This window comes from Carassius carassius, chromosome 36 (genome assembly GCF_963082965.1).
Source record: "Carassius carassius chromosome 36, fCarCar2.1, whole genome shotgun sequence".
Lineage (NCBI taxonomy): Eukaryota > Metazoa > Chordata > Actinopteri > Cypriniformes > Cyprinidae > Carassius > Carassius carassius.
In genome coordinates, this window is record NC_081790.1 from 29,915,978 (window position 1) to 29,936,921 (window position 20,944).

General features: G+C 40.6%; 1 protein-coding gene across 1 annotated transcript; it reads right to left on the minus strand.

Moving 5' to 3' along the window:
* Positions 1 to 2,865: 2,865 nt before the first annotated feature.
* LOC132117565 (pterin-4-alpha-carbinolamine dehydratase 2-like) lies at positions 2,866 to 20,562 on the minus strand. Its single transcript, XM_059526935.1, has 4 exons — positions 20,385 to 20,562; positions 17,463 to 17,588; positions 4,701 to 4,781; positions 2,866 to 4,123 (listed from the first exon to the last, which is right to left on the minus strand). Exons 1-4 carry the CDS (start codon positions 20,472 to 20,474, stop codon positions 4,028 to 4,030), a joined length of 393 nt encoding a protein of 130 aa, XP_059382918.1. The 5' UTR covers positions 20,475 to 20,562; the 3' UTR covers positions 2,866 to 4,027.
* Positions 20,563 to 20,944: the final 382 nt, after the last annotated feature.

Genomic DNA, 20,944 nt, shown 5'->3' on the forward strand with positions numbered 1-20,944 from the left:
TCTCAGGGAAATCCGGCTCAGGAAAGCCATTGATATGCAATTCCCTTCTACTGACTCCAGAGGCATCTGTCTGCAGGAGGAACGGTTGCTGGAAGAGTCTCCACTCTCCATTCAAAAGAGCTCCATCCTTTCGGGGACTAACATGATGAAACTACATAAATGTTTTAATGACATCTATGTCCAGTTTATCTGTAATCACATTTATCAGATGTGCGGTGATGCGAAGGCTTGTTTGGAGGGATGGGTTTACCTCAGCACCCGATTAGTAAATCCATGTTTCTTCTGAGTCAACTCAACTGCTCTGCCGGATCTCCTTGAGGTTAAACATCCAGCACTTGTTGTGTGCAGCTAGTTTAGAAGTGCTGTCCTGTTGGAGCATACTCCTTACCAATGGCACAAAGAGTTGGCTCGGCCCCGAGGTGGACTTCTTTCAGCAAGTTAATATAGCAGTTTTGCGCTTTCTTACCCTGCTCTGGGAATGAGATCTTGCAGTTGAAGCTGCCAGTCTTTCACAATACTATGTAGCGTCTATGTCAACAAATCAAGTTTCTTGGCAGTTTCTTGGATTTTCTTTTTTTTCTGAAGCTAGTAGACAGTGCAGTGTGCCAAAATTGGAACAAGTTTAAAAACACCTATAGACTGCCAATGGCAATTATGTTGTGTTTAACGATCAAAATTTTCCTGAAGGTCAAAATCACCTTGTTTAAATATTTTCATTATTGAATTTCACTTTGAATACACTGGGACCTGGACAGTGGTGTTGAATTTCTTTAATTTGTGCAAACTTTCTAGTAGATTGGTGGATTCTAAACTCTTTAGAAAATAGATTTGAAACCATTTCTACTCTGGTAAATATCAACTTTTCTTCAGAGTTTGACTGGGGCATGGTAAACCCTCAGAGACCTGTGTGAAACTCTCTTCAAATATATGGACGCTCTGGGGACCAAGCCAGTATCTTATTGGAGGGCCTGGACCACAGTTTGTTTATCACACAGGCCTACAGGTGACACCAGTGCGGTTCGAGATGACATGAGGAGACCTCGTCATCTTGATTCGCAGATATTTGAGTTCTCTGGCTAGTGCCCAAACACCATAACATTTGACTTCCAGCAGCAGGCAAGAAACACTATTCTTGCCAGCAATACCAGACTACAGTTCCTGAAGATGTTATTTTCTACTGCTAACTCAACCTAGCTCTGTTTTAACACAACGTCCAAGGTTTGTGGAAAGAGTTGGTGCAGTACCCTTTAGTAAAGAGTGAGTTTATTAGATTGGCCATTGGTAATGCAACAAAGCAATTTAAAGCAGATGAGGAGCGAAGCAGTGAGCGACTAATAATAAGAGCACTAAAAATGATCTGCTGGCTGATACAAGTGGCCTGCTAGAAACCAACAGCTCTGTTGACCTATGATCTCCTGCGAATAATGCAGCTTAATAGACCCATTTTATACCTACAGCTTTTCAGAGGTGAAATCATTATAGATGAGTAAACTATGATTATGATAGCAATCAACCAGTGGAAAAAAGTACTGTAGAGTCTACTATAGAAGTTTTACCGAACAAAAAAATCAAGTGAATAAGATATTTGACTGTGTTTGTGGATGTGGAGTCATTCCCTGGATAAACAACAACAACAACAAAAAAGTCATTAATACAGTGCTGGTAAGTGTGGAAATCACTTGCGATACTCACATGGTATAGAAACGATCAATCATTGCATAAAACTATGTTACGGATGTTTTACCAAATACTGAAAATAAATGCACAAAATGAACTTAAAAGTGAGGGAATATAATGCTTGTCGTAATTGAATTTTTAATAAAAGGGACCGTAAGAGACACTTATGGTCTCAACAGAGGATGTAGAAGAAGATTGCAATTGCATCTGTTCCTCACAAAATCACATGCAAACCAGATATTCATATTACAGCACACAAATAAAATACTTTTGATGATAATTTTATGGTGCATTTGGTACGTATTTTATATACATTTTTAAAGCCAAAGCACTTTCATATAATTGATGCACAGCAAACAAAATAAACATTGCATGATAATTATTTACAGAAATAGTATTCCTTTCATAATTTTAAAATGTAGTCTTGTTTAAAATTATGTAATCTCTGTCGGCTCACTGAGGTGCACACCATGTCTATCTGAAACATACTGTATGCTCTTTTTTGTCCTAAGAAATTATGAAAATGTGTTGTCATTATGTGTAGCACAAGTAAAGTGGTACAGTCAAAATGTTGCATGCTTATAAACTGACTAAAATGAAAATATAGGTCTGTCATTACAAATGAAAAGCATGGAGTTCGGTACACAAATCATTATGAAATTAATCTCATTAAACCATTAAAACTAATGGTTTAATGATCTACAGCCAAATATAGAGAGCTTTGGTTATAACTAAGTGGATATTTCATTACTGCAATATTAATTTCTCGCGAGAAAAGTGGAAAACGTTGTTCAGAAACATATTTACACACAAACCGACCACAATTTTCAGACGCCATCTTTATTTTTTGGCTTAACTCTCACAGAATGGAACGCACAGGATTGTGGGATATCGAAGGCAGCGAAGGATACATCTATGCTGCCTTCAAAAATCGGCCGGATGAAGGCATCTCAGGAGACAGGAAATGAAGCTGACATTGATTTCGGACGTGCCTTGATGCCTTCCTACCTTGGAATGCGACCTCCGAAGGCAGCATTTTTCAGTTTTCGGATGCAGCCTTGGTTTGTTTTATTTTTGCCAATAAAAGCCCATTCTCCTGCATCAGTGAGTCCTCGCCTCATTCCTTCAGCCCCTACCCTGACAATATTAGTAAATCACAAAACATATTGTGAACATAAAAAAAATGTAAAATTAATTTTATTTTGCAGTGTGTTGATTAAAACAGCTCTAATAAAAAAAATATCCATGTGTTGTCGGTTTTTTTTATTTTAGCCTAGCAATATACTAACGTCAAACTCTTGTAAGAGTATGAACTGGGAGCTTATTTGTGTGTCTGCCTTCCTAGAGCACATCAGCTCATTTACGTTTAGTAACTGCCTATGTAGAGAGCGGTCAGCTAATTCCTAGTGATGTGACATTTGAGCTTGTGTCGAGAATAAAGGGGCGTGCCAGATGAAGCTTCAATTTTAAGCTTGTGTTGTTTACATAGAAATCACGTGACCAATGACAAACAGAAGCTACCCTTTCTGTCCAGTCACGTGCGAGACTCACTTTGCATGTCGGAATGTTCGATCCAGATCTTCTTTACGAGTAAGTTTTAATTCAGACTTATTCGATTACATTTTAGATGTCCAGTCATACAAGTATTAAGAAGAATACAAATTATTTCAGGAAAATTTAATATTTTTTCATGTGCAATTCATATGTGTACATTATTCTTCTATTTCATCATATTGCTATTCATACTGATATTAAAATTTACAGTTTAATGGGTAAATTAATATACCAGAGACAGAAATTCAACAAACTGTTAGTCTTTTATTTGTGCACGTAACTTGAATCGATCTGTGGAATGTGTGGTGGATGCTTCATCCTACAGAGCGTTTTTCACAGGCTTTAGGCTGCTAATATTGTTTATTATATTGTTCAACACACTCAACGATTTTAATCTTTTCCTGAAAGTCTTCAGTAGTTCACGAGGCTTCATTTGGTCATCACTTCTACTTCCTATTGTCCAACAGCGCCCTGTGAAGGGGACTTAAGTGCTCATCCTAAAGCGCAGGGAGTGTACACGTTTAGTCTGAAGGGCAGCATAGTGAATAAGTGTCCATCGATACAGAAGTAAAGAGGGAAAAATTGTATCAGATATTTAATGAATATGAAATGTATCTACTAACAGTATTCCAACATCTGTTTGATATGCATTTACCAGAATCATGTAGATCCAAATAAAATAAAAATTTTTTTGAAACATACATGTGTGAATTAACAAATGAACTAGTTCTCTTATTGAGAAAATACAAAAGATTTTAAATATTGAAATGAATGTACGTTCAGTAAGGAAGAGCCTCTAAAGGGACAGAGCCACCTTATCAATGAACTTGGCCAGTCGAATGTCCTTCTTGGACAGTCCTCCACAGTCATGTGTCGATAAAGTGATCTGGACCTGAAAAACAGCCAGAAACTTAGTCATGCTCAACAGCTAGCTTTTGATATATCCACACCTTTACAGATCACTATAGGTGTTCCTCAGGGCTCTGTATTGGGGCCTCTACTTATTTCACTCATGTTATTGTTATTATTATAAATGCTAGGTTTCATGTTTATGCTGATGTCACAGTGATGTCTTCTATCCGTGTGTTGGGCGACTGCAGTAGTGAGCACTGAGAACAGCCCAAGCTTGTCCTGTCCTGCAATTACTTTAATAAAGACGTCAGCCTACCGCACAGTAAGCTGATTTACGAAACCACTACTGCTTATTTCACAAAGAAAATTTCCACTACAGATCGTCAGGATTATTTCCCAGCGCTCACTCCAGTTTTCTCACTTGAACTGACATGAAATGTGAGCTAGTGCACTACATAGTGTGATTGTTTGCCGTGCAAATGTGACACTTTCAAAGGCCTGATGTGTGTGGCCTCTCGTGTACTTCAAACACAGTCTATTCATGTTAAACATTTGGAAAAACTTTATAAACTGCTGCTCAAGAGTGAGAAATATGTGGCTCTGTTTGAAGTTATTACCTTGTTATAAACATTGAACCACTCTGGATGATGGTTCATCTTCTCTGCTTGCAGAGCCACTCGACACATGAAGCCGAACGCCTGAGGAGAAGAAAACAGACGCAGCAATGGAAGATCACAGGACTCTCTCAACTCATCTTGCACACAGATTAAAAACCACAATTTTACACCAGACAGGTTCTCCTCAATTATTAGTTGATCAACACCAAATAAGGACGAACTCTGGTGTGGCGTTCAAAAATGACATTTATTTATTTATTTATATTTTTAATGAATATCTTTAGGGTTATATTTTATGGTACTGAAGTATGGATAATTTATTTATTAACTGTTACCAATTTTTGAGGATAGACTTGAAATTGAAATTTAGAACTACAACTGTCATAAATCTTGAGTGAGCATGGCATTAAGTTTGGTCTCTTTTAAAGGAAACACTTGGGAGATTTTTGCTTAAGTGAAAAAAGAGAGAAAATAAGTGTTTGAAGCTAAAAAAGATATAGATGTTATTTTGTTCCAAAACATGTTTTACTCTAAAACTGCTTGAAAATCAAAGCCATAAATTTAAACAAGTTGTGTTTCCACCTCAAAAACATTGAGCTTTCATTTTCCACTAGATGAAAATCACTTGCCATTCCTTTCCATTGTGGTCATTTTTAACAAAGAGAGAGAGTGTGTGTGTGTGTGTGTGTGTGTGTGTGTGTGTGTGTGTGTTCACATAGCAAATGCCAAATCTTTTACCATGTTTCGTACCATTCCGATAAAGTAATAGTAATAATAAATCAAAAATTGGGGTCGAAATTGACTGAACAGCACCAGAGGGTTAAAAAGCTGAACAGTATATTAACTGTGAATACCAATTTTTAAAGGCATATATTTGTAATAACTTAACAAGGCATACATAGTTAAATGCAATAACCCACTGTATATACTGAACAGAGGAATGGGTGGCAGCTTTGGCACAAGGAATAGAGATGCTCTGTAGAGTCCAGTGCAACAATTGTTTCAGAGGAAGTCTCAATCTAAATAGCGTGAGTATGTGAGCTCAGATGTTTAGCTGAGCTGAGATTGGAGGAGGACAGAGTTACTGCATCCTCCAATCAGAGGTGAGATCTCGCTCAAGCCAAACCGCCTGTGACAAAAACACACTGGCTATTTCAGAGCAATTTCCCAATGCAATCTCAATTAAGCCTTTAAATACTTCCTTCGCTAATTAAGTCAACTGAACCGCCATTGTACACAAGCCTTCGCAGACAAATCTGTGGGCTTGGCCAAACGCGCTCATAATGAAACAGGAGTAGTTTAAAAAAAGAGGAGGAGGTAATTACGAGTGTCGTATATTGTAAGCAATTTGGGGAACACATGATGTAACACAATTGGCTATTTTATCAAACCGGCTATCAAGCAAACCGTCCTGTTAACCATTTAAAGTGATTGACAAAATCCTGCAACTCGACTCCATCTGCAATTTAAGCACATGGTCTGCTTCTGCTCAGCTTTCATTAGGAATATTGGCCATTATTCAATCGCAGGGCATGTTAACGTGCGCCAAAACATTTCCTTTTTGACGTTTGGTTTCTGGCAGGCAAAAAAAACAAGTTAAAATAAGCTTTGATTACTGAGCTGGTCCGATTTGATCTGACTCGAGCTCACGCTTCAAACCGAGCTCTGAGCACTGAATCACAAACACAAACAGCATTTTACAATCTAGTGTTGTTAAACATTAGATACACATGCGGCAGACTAAAAGGCCCTAGAGAGGTCAAGGACAGAGGTTCTGGGGTCTTTCATTTGCTCTGTATTGTGCAGCGACGCCTCGCTCTGTCAGGAGCATGTAATTAGTCTTGACATGTTACAGGCCCTCATCTCCAATAATCAGAACCACCACCGCACGTTACCCCGCACACCACTTTAGGGGCATTTTCTGTTATTACGGCATGATTGTCATAAAGCACTGATGAGCGCATGTGGACGTTCCCTGCTGCGCTTCCAAACACATGTGCTGCTGCCGGATTGGGCTCAGTGGCCTAAACGCACACAGACCGGGCGAACGCCTTGCATCGGACGCTTCAGAACATAAATGAGTGTGATTACGTCTCCTCTCAGGGGCTACGGCCCTCCTGATGCCCACAGCTGCCAATCGGCTTCATATAATGCTCTCCCAAATGTGCAGAAAGTCTTTGGAGAAAGGTAATAATACGGCATTGACATGCAACATAGTTTGACCATTTAAATCGCAGAGTTTGAGCATTTATTCCACATCAATGGCTCTCTGTTGGTTTTGTTAGAGGACTCAAATTTTACTGTGGACACCAAAATCTCAGGAAGGTCTAAAGGGTTTGTCGTCTTTTAAAAAAAACTGATGCATCTATTGATTTTGATCAGAACTCAAGTGCTCTGAGACAACAGACTCTGTTAGAGGACATTCCCTGAACAGACTTTCTGAAAATGTAACACTTTTTTTTAAGAGCAAATTTAAGTGATAAATTGAATGGAACACAATATGGCCTCTGAATGCAAATGTCTTGAATTAAGTTTAAAAAACACAACTTCTAAAATATCTTTATTATTTTTTAATTAATTAAAAAAAGAGGGAAAAAAGGTTAAATAGCTCTAGTCACAAATTCTAGATTATGGAAATAACTTCCGATCGCACTGCAAAACAAGTGATGTAATCTAAGGATTATTCACTGCAGAAACAAAATGGCATAGAAACTCATAAAAGTTAAGTTAGTTTATGATTAAAAGAACACATATCTGGTAAGGGATAATCAGCCTAATTGATGTTTTCATTTAACACTGAAAGATGTTTGTTCTTCAAACAAAAAACAAACAAAAAACTCACTTAATTTTGATACATTTTTCAGAAAACAAGACTCTGTGTATTCATTTTACACATACAGTAAATATATCTTGATCTACAGATTGTACTGGAAAACAAGACAAAAATACTGAAGATGATACTGATTTTTTTTGCAGTGCATGCAACATTTAATGCCATTACTTTGTCTAAAGTCCAGGACGATGATGGACGCCGAGAACCAAACACACGCAGAAGAGAGAAAGAGAACGACTGAGATGTGCAAATGGAAAACAGTGAGGTCACTATTACAAGGAGAGGCAAACAAAGTGAACAAAAGACAGCGTGAAAGAGAAACAGAGGGACTGATAGGATAGTTAGTGGTTTTCTGAGGCACATGAAACATTTTAACCAATCTGATTGTTTGTGAAAGAAATAATTTTGATCAAAACCTCAACAGCTGCCAAGAACAGCTCTGCTGTGCCTCACGGTAATACAGACTGACATGAGGAGAAGGAGAGAGAGAGAGAAAGAGAGAGAGACAGAGAGAGAGAGAGAGAGAGAGAGAGAGACCTGAGGCTTAAAAACACTGAGATGTGTTTCTGGGGTCAGTGTGGTTCTGGAATTTGGAATTTGATAACCAGATAAATGTTGTTTTCTCTACATATAAGATAAATTTTAAAGTACAAAACCTTGTTTGAATAATATAAAATGCTGATTTTAAATCATCCAGAGCTTGTTGTCGTCTGCATAAAAGTGGAACCTTGGATTTTCAATATTAACATCTAGACAATGTATATATATAATAAATAATAATGGCCCCAATACAGATCCTTGGGGGACTCCCATACCCACTTACATTAAGTCTGATTTGATGAATTCTTCCCTTTAAATAAACACTTAACCACAAGACTACATTGTCTGATAAACCAACACTTCTAAGCCTATCTAACATAATCTCATGCTCCACTGTATCAGATGCTTTAGTTAAATCAATTGAAAGACACGCACAGTGGTGTTTTCCATCTAGGGACTCCACAAGGTCATTTAGAACAGCCTTAATGATGCTGTTTTTTTTTTTAATGAAATCCTGATTGGTTGATAGACAAAAGTTTATGAGTGTGTAAATACAACAATACATTTGTTATGAAGCTGTTTAACAGCTGTTCAACCAATCAGGATTTAAGTTGGTTTGTCTGGCCTTGCAGCATCCCGCTCAGTGGCGGACTGGGACAGTAAATCAGGCCAAGAATTTGACTCCACCCAAGGCCACCTCTGTTGCTGCAGTCACCACCCAATTCATGTGTCCACCAGACTGATAAACTCTTTGGCTCTTTCAGTTGTTTGAATTGGGTGATACTTAAAAAATAAATCAAAATGCTTAGACTGTGGACGGGCAAAATAATCAAATGGAGTATCAAGGCATTTACTGTCTCTATCATCTTTCCCTTAATCCCCCTCTCTCTCACTCGGCACATTGAGTTTATATGCAATATGAAATAAGCACTTTCAATAATCTATATTAATTATGCAGCCATCAATTGTATGTCTCAATGATCACAGTCCTACTACTGATGACCTTATAAATCATAAAAGCACATATTTTTCTAAGAGTATAGCCAGCATGTTTAGTTTTGCTTATAGCTTAAACTTTACCTGAAGGTTCCTGCACTGACTCAAAAGCTGAACTGTCCACCCTCTCTTGTTCAACAGCAGGAGCACTAACAGCACTAGTGCTACTGCTGCTTCCTTCATCACCTTCAAAATAAATAAATAAGCATTGTAGACTAGGCTACATATTGTAGGCTAGAAATGGAAAAATCAAAATGTCTGGTCAATTTTGGCACTAAAAAAATGCTGTATCCCATATGTAAAACAGTGTGCTAGTTTGAACTTCTATCATTATATACATTTGTAATATTATTATTTTTTGAATAGATTTTATCTATTGTAAGTCGCTTTGAATGAAAGTGTCTGTCTGCCAAATGATATTAGGGTGGAACAGTTCAACATTTTCACAGTTCGGTTTGTTTCACGGTTTTAGAGTCACGGTTTCGGTACCGTTGTATGTGCTATGTTTATGGAAAAACTATACTATACTAAATATATATTTGATTATATTATTAAGAATATTCTAACTACAAGCAACAGCACAAATAAATACAATAGACTAAAGATACAAATAAAATAAACTGACTTTCAGGTTTTTTTAGGTAGGTCTTGCATTAGTTTTTAGATACAGAAATTGAATAAAGTAATCAGAATGAGCTTTATTGCCAGGTATGTTTACACATACGAGGAATTTGTTTTCGTGATGGAAGCTCCACAGTACAACAGAATGACAGCGACAGAACATAAAACACATAATAATAGAATAAAAAATACAAGTAGGTAAGGAATGACAATGTAAAACAGCATTGCATTTTGGACTATAACTTATTAAAGATTATTCTTTATTAAAGTTACAAAAGCTTTTTAAACAAGAGCAGTGAGTGATTTCTTTGTTGTTGTTGTTCGATTAATATAAAGACTGTCACTTTAAAATAATGCACTGATCCAGTGTTGGTATTAGTACTGAACAAGAGTGAATGATGACCGTCAGGCCACCGGGAAATGTCCCGGTGCTCCCGATGGCCAGTCCGCCCCTGATCCCGCTCATGAATGAGGTCTGACAATGCAGTTGAGATCCACGGTTTATCCCAACATTTAACTCTATTTTTTTTAAATAAGTGCATACTTGTCAATTATAATAAAAAAAAATGTCATAAAATCTTTCCAAGCACTTTCAATATCTGGGATTAATGTAATATTGTCCCAGTCAAATTGAGCGAGGACCTTGTATATTAAAGTGTTTCATGCAGCACTTGGTGATAATTTGTGGTTCCTGCTTGAATAATTTGATATCTCTAGCAACAGCAACAACACAATGGTCACTAATATAATTTATAAACACGGAAGCTAGAGAACTACTTAAGCAGTAAATCAGCATATCAGAATGTTTTTTGAAGATCATGTGACACTGAAGACTGGAGTAATGATGCTGAAAATACAGCTGCACATCACAGAATAAATTACAGTTTAACAGAGATTCACACAAAAAACAGCTGATTTATATTCTAATAATATTTCACATTTTTTTACTGTATTTTGGATCAAATAAATGAAGCCTCTGTGAGCAGAAGAACAGTTATAAAAGTATTGTTTTTTTGTCTTCACTCAGCCATCAAAGCACACGCTCCTCAACAAGGGTTTGGGAAAAAGTGCTTGGGTTACACCTGCAACTAAGTGTGAGTGAGGTTTGAGCTCAGCACAAGTGTGCTGAGACAGTCGTGTCAGTAGTTTAGCTAAGCGGAGACAGTTTAGGTGTGTAGACACAGGGGTGTTAGTAGTTTAGCTGAGCGGAGACAGTATAGGTGTGTGGAGACAGTGGTGTTAGTAGTTTAGCTGAGCGGAGACAGTATAGGTGTGTGGAGATAGTGGTGTCAGTAGTTTAGCTGAGCGGAGACAGTTTAGGTGTGTGGAGACAGTGGTGTTAGTAGTTTAGCTGAGCGGAGACAGTTTAGGTGTGTGGAGACAGTGGTGTTAGTAGTTTAGCTGAGCGGAGACAGTTTAGGTGTGTGGACACAGGGGTGTTAGTAGTTTAGCTGAGCGGAGACAGTATAGGTGTGTGGAGACAGTGGTGTTAGTAGTTTAGCTGAGCGGAGACAGTTTAGGTGTGTGGAGACAGTTTAGGTGTGTGGACACAGGGGTGTTAGTAGTTTAGCTGAGCGGAGACAGTTTAGGTGTGTGGAGACAGTGGTGTTAGTAGTTTAGCTGAACGGAGACATTTTAGGTGTGTGGAGACAGTGGTGTTAGTAGTTTAGCTGAACGGAGACAGTATAGGTGTGTGGAGACAGTGGTGTCAGTAGTTTAGGTGTGCGGAGACAGTTTAGGTGTGCTGAGACAGTCGTGTCAGTAGTTTAGGTGTGCGGAGACAGTTTAGGTGTGTGGAGACAGTGGTGTTAGTAGTTTAGCTGAGCGGAGACAGTATAGGTGTGTGGAGACAGTGGTGTTAGTAGTTTAGCTGAGCGGAGACAGTTTAGGTGTGTGGAGACAGTTTAGGTGTGTGGACACAGGGGTGTTAGTAGTTTAGCTGAGCGCAGACAGTTTATGTGTGTGGAGACAGTGGTGTTAGTAGTTTAGCTGAGCGGAGACATTTTAGGTGTGTGGAGACCGTGGTGTTAGTAGTTTAGCTGAACGGAGACAGTATAGGTGTGTGGAGACAGTGGTGTCAGTAGTTTAGGTGTGCGGAGACAGTTTAGGTGTGCTGAGACAGTCGTGTCAGTAGTTTAGGTGTGCGGAGACAGTTTAGGTGTGTGGAGACAGTGGTGTTAGTAGTTTAGCTGAGCGGAGACAGTATAGGTGTGTGGAGACAGTGGTGTTAGTAGTTTAGCTCAGTGGAGACAGTATAGGTGTGTGGAGACAGTGGTGTTAGTAGTTTAGCTCAGTGGAGACAGTATAGGTGTGTGGACACAGGGGTGTTAGTAGTTTAGCTGAGCGGAGACAGTTTAGGTGTGTGGACACAGGGGTGTTAGTAGTTTAGCTGAGCGGAGACAGTTTAGGTGTGTGGAGACAGTGGTGTTAGTAGTTTAGCTCAGTGGAGACAGTATAGGTGTGTGGAGACAGTGGTGTTAGTAGTTTAGCTCAGTGGAGACAGTATAGGTGTGTGGAGACAGTGGTGTCAGTAGTTTAGCTCAGCGGAGACAGTTTAGGTGTGTGGAGACAGTAGTGTTAGTAGTTTAGCTCAGTGGAGCCAGTATAGGTGTGTGGAGACAGTGGTGTTAGTAGTTTAGCTGAGCGGAGACAGTTTAGGTGTGTGGACACAGGGGTGTTAGTAGTTTAGCTGAGCGGAGACAGTATAGGTGTGTGGAGACAGTTTAGGTGTGCGGAGACAGTAGTGTCAGTAGTTTAGGTGTGCGGAGACAGTATAGGTGTGTGGAGACAGTAGTGTCAGTAGTTTAGGTGTGCGGAGACAGTATAGGTGTGTGGAGACAGTCGTGTTAGTAGTTTAGCTGAGCGGAGACAATTTAGGTGTGTGGAGACAGTGGTGTTAGTAGTTTAGCTGAACGGAGACAGTACAGGTGTGTGGAGACAGTGGTGTCAGTAGTTTAGGTGTGCTGAGACAGTTGTGTCAGTAGTTTAGGTGTGCGGAGACAGTTTAGGTGTGTGGAGACAGTGGTGTTAGTAGTTTAGCTGAGCGGAGACAGTATAGGTGTGTGGAGACAGTGGTGTTAGTAGTTTAGCTCAGTGGCGACAGTATAGGTGTGTGGAGACAGTGGTGTCAGTAGTTTAGCTCAGCAGAGACAGTTTAGGTGTGTGGAGACAGTGGTGTTAGTAGTTTAGCTCAGTGGAGACAGTATAGGTGTGTGGAGACAGTGGTGTTAGTAGTTTAGCTGAGCGGAGACAGTTTAGGTGTGTGGACACAGGGGTGTTAGTAGTTTAGCTGAGCGGAGACAGTATAGGTGTGTGGAGACAGTTTAGGTGTGCGGAGACAGTAGTGTCAGTAGTTTAGGTGTGCGGGGAGACAGTATAGGTGTGTGGAGACAGTAGTGTCAGTAGTTTAGGTGTGCGGAGACAGTATAGGTGTGTGGAGACAGTCGTGTTAGTAGTTTAGCTGAGCGGAGACAATTTAGGTGTGTGGAGACAGTGGTGTTAGTAGTTTAGCTGAACGGAGACAGTATAGGTGTGTGGAGACAGTGGTGTCAGTAGTTTAGGTGTGCGGAGACAGTTTAGGTGTGCTGAGACAGTCGTGTCAGTAGTTTAGGTGTGCGGAGACAGTTTAGGTGTGTGGAGACAGTTTAGGTGTGCGGAGACAGTAGTGTCAGTAGTTTAGGTGTGCGGGGAGACAGTATAGGTGTGTGGAGACAGTAGTGTCAGTAGTTTAGGTGTGCGGAGACAGTATAGGTGTGTGGAGACAGTCGTGTTAGTAGTTTAGCTGAGCGGAGACAATTTAGGTGTGTGGAGACAGTGGTGTTAGTAGTTTAGCTGAACGGAGACAGTATAGGTGTGTGGAGACAGTGGTGTCAGTAGTTTAGGTGTGCGGAGACAGTTTAGGTGTGCTGAGACAGTCGTGTCAGTAGTTTAGGTGTGCGGAGACAGTTTAGGTGTGTGGAGACAGTGGTGTTAGTAGTTTAGCTGAGCGGAGACAGTATAGGTGTGTGGAGACAGTGGTGTTAGTAGTTTAGCTCAGTGGAGACAGTATAGGTGTGTGGAGACAGTTTAGGTTTGCGGAGACAGTAGTGTCAGTAGTTTAGGTGTGCGGGGAGACAGTATAGGTGTGTGGAGACAGTAGTGTCAGTAGTTTAGGTGTGCGGAGACAGTATAGGTGTGTGGAGACAGTCGTGTTAGTAGTTTAGCTGAGCGGAGACAATTTAGGTGTGTGGAGACAGTGGTGTTAGTAGTTTAGCTGAACGGAGACAGTATAGGTGTGTGGAGACAGTGGTGTCAGTAGTTTAGGTGTGCGGAGACAGTTTAGGTGTGCTGAGACAGTCGTGTCAGTAGTTTAGGTGTGCGGAGACAGTTTAGGTGTGTGGAGACAGTGGTGTTAGTAGTTTAGCTGAGCGGAGACAGTATAGGTGTGTGGAGACAGTGGTGTTAGTAGTTTAGCTCAGTGGAGACAGTATAGGTGTGTGGAGACAGTGGTGTTAGTAGTTTAGCTGAGCGGAGACAGTATAGGTGTGTGGAGACAGTGGTGTCAGTAGTTTAGGTGTGCGGAGACAGTTTAGGTGTGCTGAGACAGTCGTGTCAGTAGTTTAGGTGTGTGGAGACAGTGGTGTTAGTAGTTTAGCTCAGTGGAGACAGTATAGGTGTGTGGAGACAGTGGTGTCAGTAGTTTAGGTGTGCGGAGACAGTTTAGGTGTGCTGAGACAGTCGTGTCAGTAGTTTAGGTGTGCGGAGACAGTTTAGGTGTGTGGAGACAGTGGTGTTAGTAGTTTAGCTGAGCGGAGACCGTATAGGTGTGTGGAGACAGTGGTGTTAGTAGTTTAGCTCAGTGGAGACAGTATAGGTGTGTGGAGACAGTGGTGTTAGTAGTTTAGCTCAGTGGAGACAGTATAGGTGTGTGGACACAGGGGTGTTAGTAGTTTAGCTGAGCGGAGACAGTTTAGGTGTGTGGACACAGGGGTGTTAGTAGTTTAGCTGAGCGGAGACAGTTTAGGTGTGTGGAGACAGTGGTGTTAGTAGTTTAGCTCAGTGGAGACAGTATAGGTGTGTGGAGACAGTGGTGTTAGTAGTTTAGCTCAGTGGAGACAGTATAGGTGTGTGGAGACAGTGGTGTCAGTAGTTTAGCTCAGCGGAGACAGTTTAGGTGTGTGGAGACAGTGGTGTTAGTAGTTTAGCTCAGTGGAGACAGTATAGGTGTGTGGAGACAGTGGTGTTAGTAGTTTAGCTGAGCGGAGACAGTTTAGGTGTGTGGACACAGGGGTGTTAGTAGTTTAGCTGAGCGGAGACAGTATAGGTGTGTGGAGACAGTTTAGGTGTGCGGAGACAGTAGTGTCAGTAGTTTAGGTGTGCGGAGACAGTATAGGTGTGTGGAGACAGTAGTGTCAGTAGTTTAGGTGTGCGGAGACAGTATAGGTGTGTGGAGACAGTCGTGTTAGTAGTTTAGCTGAGCGGAGACAATTTAGGTGTGTGGAGACAGTGGTGTTAGTAGTTTAGCTGAACGGAGACAGTACAGGTGTGTGGAGACAGTGGTGTCAGTAGTTTAGGTGTGCGGAGACAGTTGTGTCAGTAGTTTAGGTGTGCGGAGACAGTTTAGGTGTGTGGAGACAGTGGTGTTAGTAGTTTAGCTGAGCGGAGACAGTATAGGTGTGTGGAGACAGTGGTGTTAGTAGTTTAGCTCAGCGGAGACAGTATAGGTGTGTGGAGACAGTGGTGTTAGTAGTTTAGCTCAGTGGCGACAGTATAGGTGTGTGGAGACAGTGGTGTCAGTAGTTTAGCTCCGCGGAGACAGTTTAGGTGTGTGGAGACAGTGGTGTTAGTAGTTTAGCTCAGTGGAGACAGTATAGGTGTGTGGACACAGGGGTGTTAGTAGTTTAGCTGAGCGGAGACAGTATAGGTGTGTGGAGACAGTTTAGGTGTGCGGAGACAGTAGTGTCAGTAGTTTAGGTGTGCGGGGAGACAGTATAGGTGTGTGGAGACAGTAGTGTCAGTAGTTTAGGTGTGCGGAGACAGTATAGGTGTGTGGAGACAGTCGTGTTAGTAGTTTAGCTGAGCGGAGACAATTTAGGTGTGTGGAGACAGTGGTGTTAGTAGTTTAGCTGAACGGAGACAGTATAGGTCTGTGGAGACAGTGGTGTCAGTAGTTTAGGTGTGCTGAGACAGTCGTGTCAGTAGTTTAGGTGTGCGGAGACAGTTTAGGTGTGTGGAGACAGTGGTGTTAGTAGTTTAGCTGAGCGGAGACAGTATAGGTGTGTGGAGACAGTGGTGTTAGTAGTTTAGCTCAGTGGAGACAGTATAGGTGTGTGGAGACAGTGGTGTTAGTAGTTTAGCTCAGTGGAGACAGTATAGGTGTGTGGAGACAGTGGTGTTAGTAGTTTAGCTGAGCGGAGACAGTATAGGTGTGTGGAGACAGTGGTGTCAGTAGTTTAGGTGTGCGGAGACAGTTTAGGTGTGCTGAGACAGTCGTGTCAGTAGTTTAGGTGTGCGGAGACAGTTTAGGTGTGTGGAGACAGTGGTGTTAGTAGTTTAGCTCAGTGGAGACAGTATAGGTGTGTGGAGACAGTGGTGTTAGTAGTTTAGCTCAGTGGAGACAGTATAGGTGTGTGGACACAGGGGTGTTAGTAGTTTAGCTGAGCGGAGACAGTTTAGGTGTGTGGAGACAGCCGTGTTAGTAGTTTAGGTGTGTGGAGACAGTGGTGTTAGTAGTTTAGGTGTGCGGAGACAGCCGTTTCAGTAGTTTAGGTGTGCAGAGACAGTCGTTTCAGTAGTTTAGGTGTGCTGAGACAGTCGTGTTAGTAGTTTAGGTGTGCAGAGACAGTCGTTTCAGTAGTTTAGGTGTGCAGAGACAGTCGTTTCAGTAGTTTAGGTGTGCAGAGACAGTCGTTTCAGTAGTTTAGGTGTGCAGAGACAGTTTAGTTGTGCTGAGACAGTGGTGTTAGTAGTTTAGTCGTGCTGAGACAGTTGTGTCAGTAGTTTAGGTGTGCGGAGACAGTGGTGTTAGTAGTTTAGGTGTGTGGAGACAGCCGTTTCAGTAGTTTAGGTGTGCAGAGACAGTCGTTTCAGTAGTTTAGTTGTGCAGAGACAGTCGTTTCAGTAGTTTAGGTGTGCAGAGACAGTTTAGTTGTGCTGAGACAGTGGTGTTAGTAGTTTAGGTGTGTGGAGACAGCCGTGTTAGTAGTTTAGGTGTGCAGAGACAGTCGTTTCAGTAGTTTAGGTGTGCAGAGACAGTTTAGTTGTGCTGAGACAGTCGTGTCCTCAGTTTAGGTGTGCTGAGACAGTCGTGTCCGTAGTTTAGGTGTGCTGAGACAGTCGTGTCCGTAGTTTAGGTGTGCTGAGACAGTCGTGTCAGTAGTTTAGGTGTGCAGAGACAGTTTAGTTGTGCTGAGACAGTGGTGTTAGTAGTTTAGGTGTGCTGAGACAGTTTAGTTGTGCTGAGACAGTGGTGTTAGTAGTTTAGGTGTGCTGAGACAGTCGTGTCAGTAGTTTAGGTGTGCGGAGACAGTTTAGGTGTGTGGAGACAGCCGTGTTAGTAGTTTAGGTGTGCAGAGACAGTCGTGTCCATAGTTTAGGTGTGCTGAGACAGTCGTGTCCTTAGTTTAGGTGTGCAGAGACAGTCATGTCCATAGTTTAGGTGTGCGGAGACAGTTTAGGTGTGCTGAGACAGTCGTGTCCATAGTTTAGGTGTGCGGAGACAGTTTAGTTGCCGGAGACAGTGGTGTTAGTAGTTTAGGTGTGCGGAGACAGTTTAGGTGTGTGGAGTGGCTGACCTGGTTGAAGGTTTTGAAGTGCAGCTCCTTGTAGAGAGCGTCGCGGTCCTCAACCTCCATCCATCCGGTGGCCCTCAGCTCCATGAGGAAGTGTTCTCGCTCAGCGGAGGACAGCCAGTCTGCGGCCTGCACATATCATCATATCACATCAGTAAATTAACACATAATGAGATTAAACTTTCATTCAGATTGAGAGAGTGTGAATAGTGTGCAGTAGTACAGATAAAACTGCACATTGTGTTTTCTATACTTGCACAGATTCAAAACTTCCTTCTTCCATGGTCTAGACCTTTATGCATTCAGAAATTTATTTTAAATATCACTTAACACATAACATTAAACTACCTGTGTATCAAACCAAATTATTACAACGTAACCTCAACATACTAATTTTTATTTTTTATTTTTTTAATGTAAATTTAAAACGTTACTGATTTTAACCTTTAAAATTATTAAAATGATAGCTGATCAAGTTAGTTAAATCATCCATAGTGATTTAGTATTGTTACAAAAATGATTAAAGGGAATGCTTTCATCATGACAGCAGTGATACAGTGATAACAGAAGGAAAATGTAACTTCTAAAATTAATTAACTTTTTAAAAGGTACTAATATGTACTTTTAAAGAACTAATACTAAAACTTTTTTTTACCATTTTGTTTATTTAAATGGGGAGTCATCTCATTTATCACCAGTAAAATATGGAGTGCCACAAGGATCCGACCTAGGTTCTCTGCTATTTTCAATATACATGTTGCCCCTTGGTAATATTATTAGAAAATACAGGATTAGTTTCCACTGTTATGCTGATGATACTCAGCTATATATCTCAACGAGACCAGATGAAACTTCCCAATTATCTAAGCTAACAGAGTGTGTTAAAAATGTAAAAGATTGGATGACCAATAATTTTCTCTTATTAAATTCAGATAAGACGGATAAGATATTAATTATTGGACCAAAAAACACTACACAGAATCTTGTAGATTACTTGTACTGTTACTTCTTCTACAGTCAAAAATCTGGGTGTTATATTGGACAGCAACTTGTCTTTTGAAAATCATATTTCCCATGTTACAAAAACCGCATTCTTCCATCTTAGAAACATTGCCAAGCTACGAAACATGTTATCTGTTTCTGATGCAGAAAAGCTAGTTCATGCTTTCATGACCTCTAGACTGGACTATTGTAATGCACTTCTAGGTGGTTGTCCTGCTTCGTCAATAAACAAGCTACAGGTCGTCCAAAATGCAGCAGCTAGAGTCCTTACCAGGTCAAGAAAATATGATCATATTACCCCAATTTTACAGTCTCTGCACTGGCTACCTATTAAGTTCTGTATCAGTTACAAATTATCATTACTTACCTATAAGGCCCTTAATGGTTTAGCTCCTGCGTACCTAACTAGCCTTCTACCACGCTACAACCCATCACGCACCCTAAGGACACAAAACGCTGGACTTTTGGTAGTTCCTAGGATAGCAAAGTCCACTAAAGGAGGTAGAGCTTTCTCACATTTGGCTCCCAAACTCAGGAATAGCCTTCCTGATAATGTTCGGGGTTCAGACACACTCTCTCTGTTTAAATCTAGATTAAAAACACATCTCTTTCTCCAAGCATTCGAATAATGTATCTCTTAAATTGTGACTGCAGTTGCATCTGATCAAATTCGCATTCTTATTCTTTATCTTGGGTTAAACTAATTAATTTTACTCTGTTGGATCAGCAGCTATGCTAATGATGTCTCTGTTTGTTTCTCTGTTTCTGCTTGGATCTTCATCCCGTGGTAACTAGGATTTACACAAGCTCCAGTCTGGATCCAGAACACCTGAGAAGAGATGATGCTGACCCTCAGAGGACCCCAGATGATGCTGACCCTGAATCAACAAACAGAACTAACAAATACTGCTACAAGTGTGACTGCATCATATAATAATTGCTGTTAATAATGTTCATCGTCTGGCTGAATACGTCTTGTATTCATTTTTCTGAAAAATCCAGTCATATGTGCACAAACTGACAGTCACCACTTATAAGCTACTACTAAATATTGTATAAACGTAATTTTCTGTAAAGTTGCTTTACAATGATTTGTATTGTAAAAAGCGCTATAAAAATAAACTTGCTTTCTAGCTATCTGTTAAATAACGGGTTTATTGCGCCATCTGTCGGGTGAACAGAGTTATAAAACAATCAGACCGATAAAAAAATCAATTTCACTGCAGTTTTAATAGCATGTTTTTTTATCTTTTACCGGACACAATAACGCAAACTACATACAAGGCCATCTGGAATACATTGACATTGTATTAGTGTGTGTTTGACATTGCTTATAAGTGTGCGTTACCTACTTTTGAGGACGAATTTGTACCCGAAAATGATACTCATTTTGTATTAAAAAAAATATATAAATAATAATAATAAAAAAAGGTGACTGTAGGTTATAATCAAATTACCCCAGCAAAAGAAAGAAAGAAAGAAAGATAGATAGATAGATAGATAGATAGATAGATAGATAGATAGATAGATAGATAGATAGATAGATAGATAGATAGATAGATAGATAGATAGATAGATAGATAGAAAGAAAGAATCGCTTTTAAAACGTGTAATTCCAAACGCGTCCTCTAGATGGCGCTCGAGGTTTGTTGACTGGCGCTATCGGGGTTCATTTGGGATGCAACTTATGTCTCAAATTCAACAAACCCATAAACACGGAATGCCTCCCTTTCTGGGAATAACATTTTTTCTTTGATTAGGAGCCAAATACTAGATCATGTTAGCATTCAATCAGTCGCTGACCTCCAGCAGCGACGCCGCTGATTGGTCGAGCAGCTGCCGACGTCACACTCACGCACACACACGCACATCCGCGAAAGAAAGCGTTGGCAAGTGTTGGTCGAAATGAGAATAATGTCTTACCATTTTCCCCGCGCCAGCGTCAGCAGACAGATAACAGCGGGTTAGTTTAGTAACCGCGCTCAGCCTCAGAGTAAACATTAACCAGCTCATCACGCTGCAGGACTGCCCCGAGCGCGCCTGATCACAATCACACTGTGCGCACTAGTGAGGCCCCTTAGAATCCAGCAGTTGAAATGTGTGCCGTGTCACATGACCAGAGCAGTTTACTTCCTGTTTTGCACCATGAGAAGATGATGACTGCTTGTTAACACAAAGATATGACACAGATTTCTAGAACATGTTATCTTTAGGGTGTCTACTGTCTAGTATTAATATATGAATTAATTTATATTCAGTTTTGTTGAGTGTGGTCATAGAATGAGTGAACATGCTGATGGTCACAGTAGTGACCTCTAGATCATGCAGTGCATGTAGGGATACATACAGGTGCTGGTCATATAATTAGAATATCATCAAAAAGTTGATTTATTTCACTAATACCATTCAAAAAGTGAAACTTGTATATTATATTCATTCATTACACACAGACTGATATATTTCAAATGTTTATAATTTTGATG

Coding starts and splice junctions, on each gene's coding strand:
- LOC132117565 (XM_059526935.1), bottom strand. CDS start 20,474: ATGAGCTGGTTAATGTTTACTCTGAGGCTGAGCGCGGTTACTAAACTA. Junction 4,782..17,462: donor ACTTCAAAACCTTCAACCAG/GTCAGCCACTCC, acceptor TCTTCTCCTCAG/GCGTTCGGCTTCATGTGTCG. Junction 4,124..4,700: donor GGTTCAATGTTTATAACAAG/GTAATAACTTCA, acceptor GCTGTTTTTCAG/GTCCAGATCACTTTATCGAC.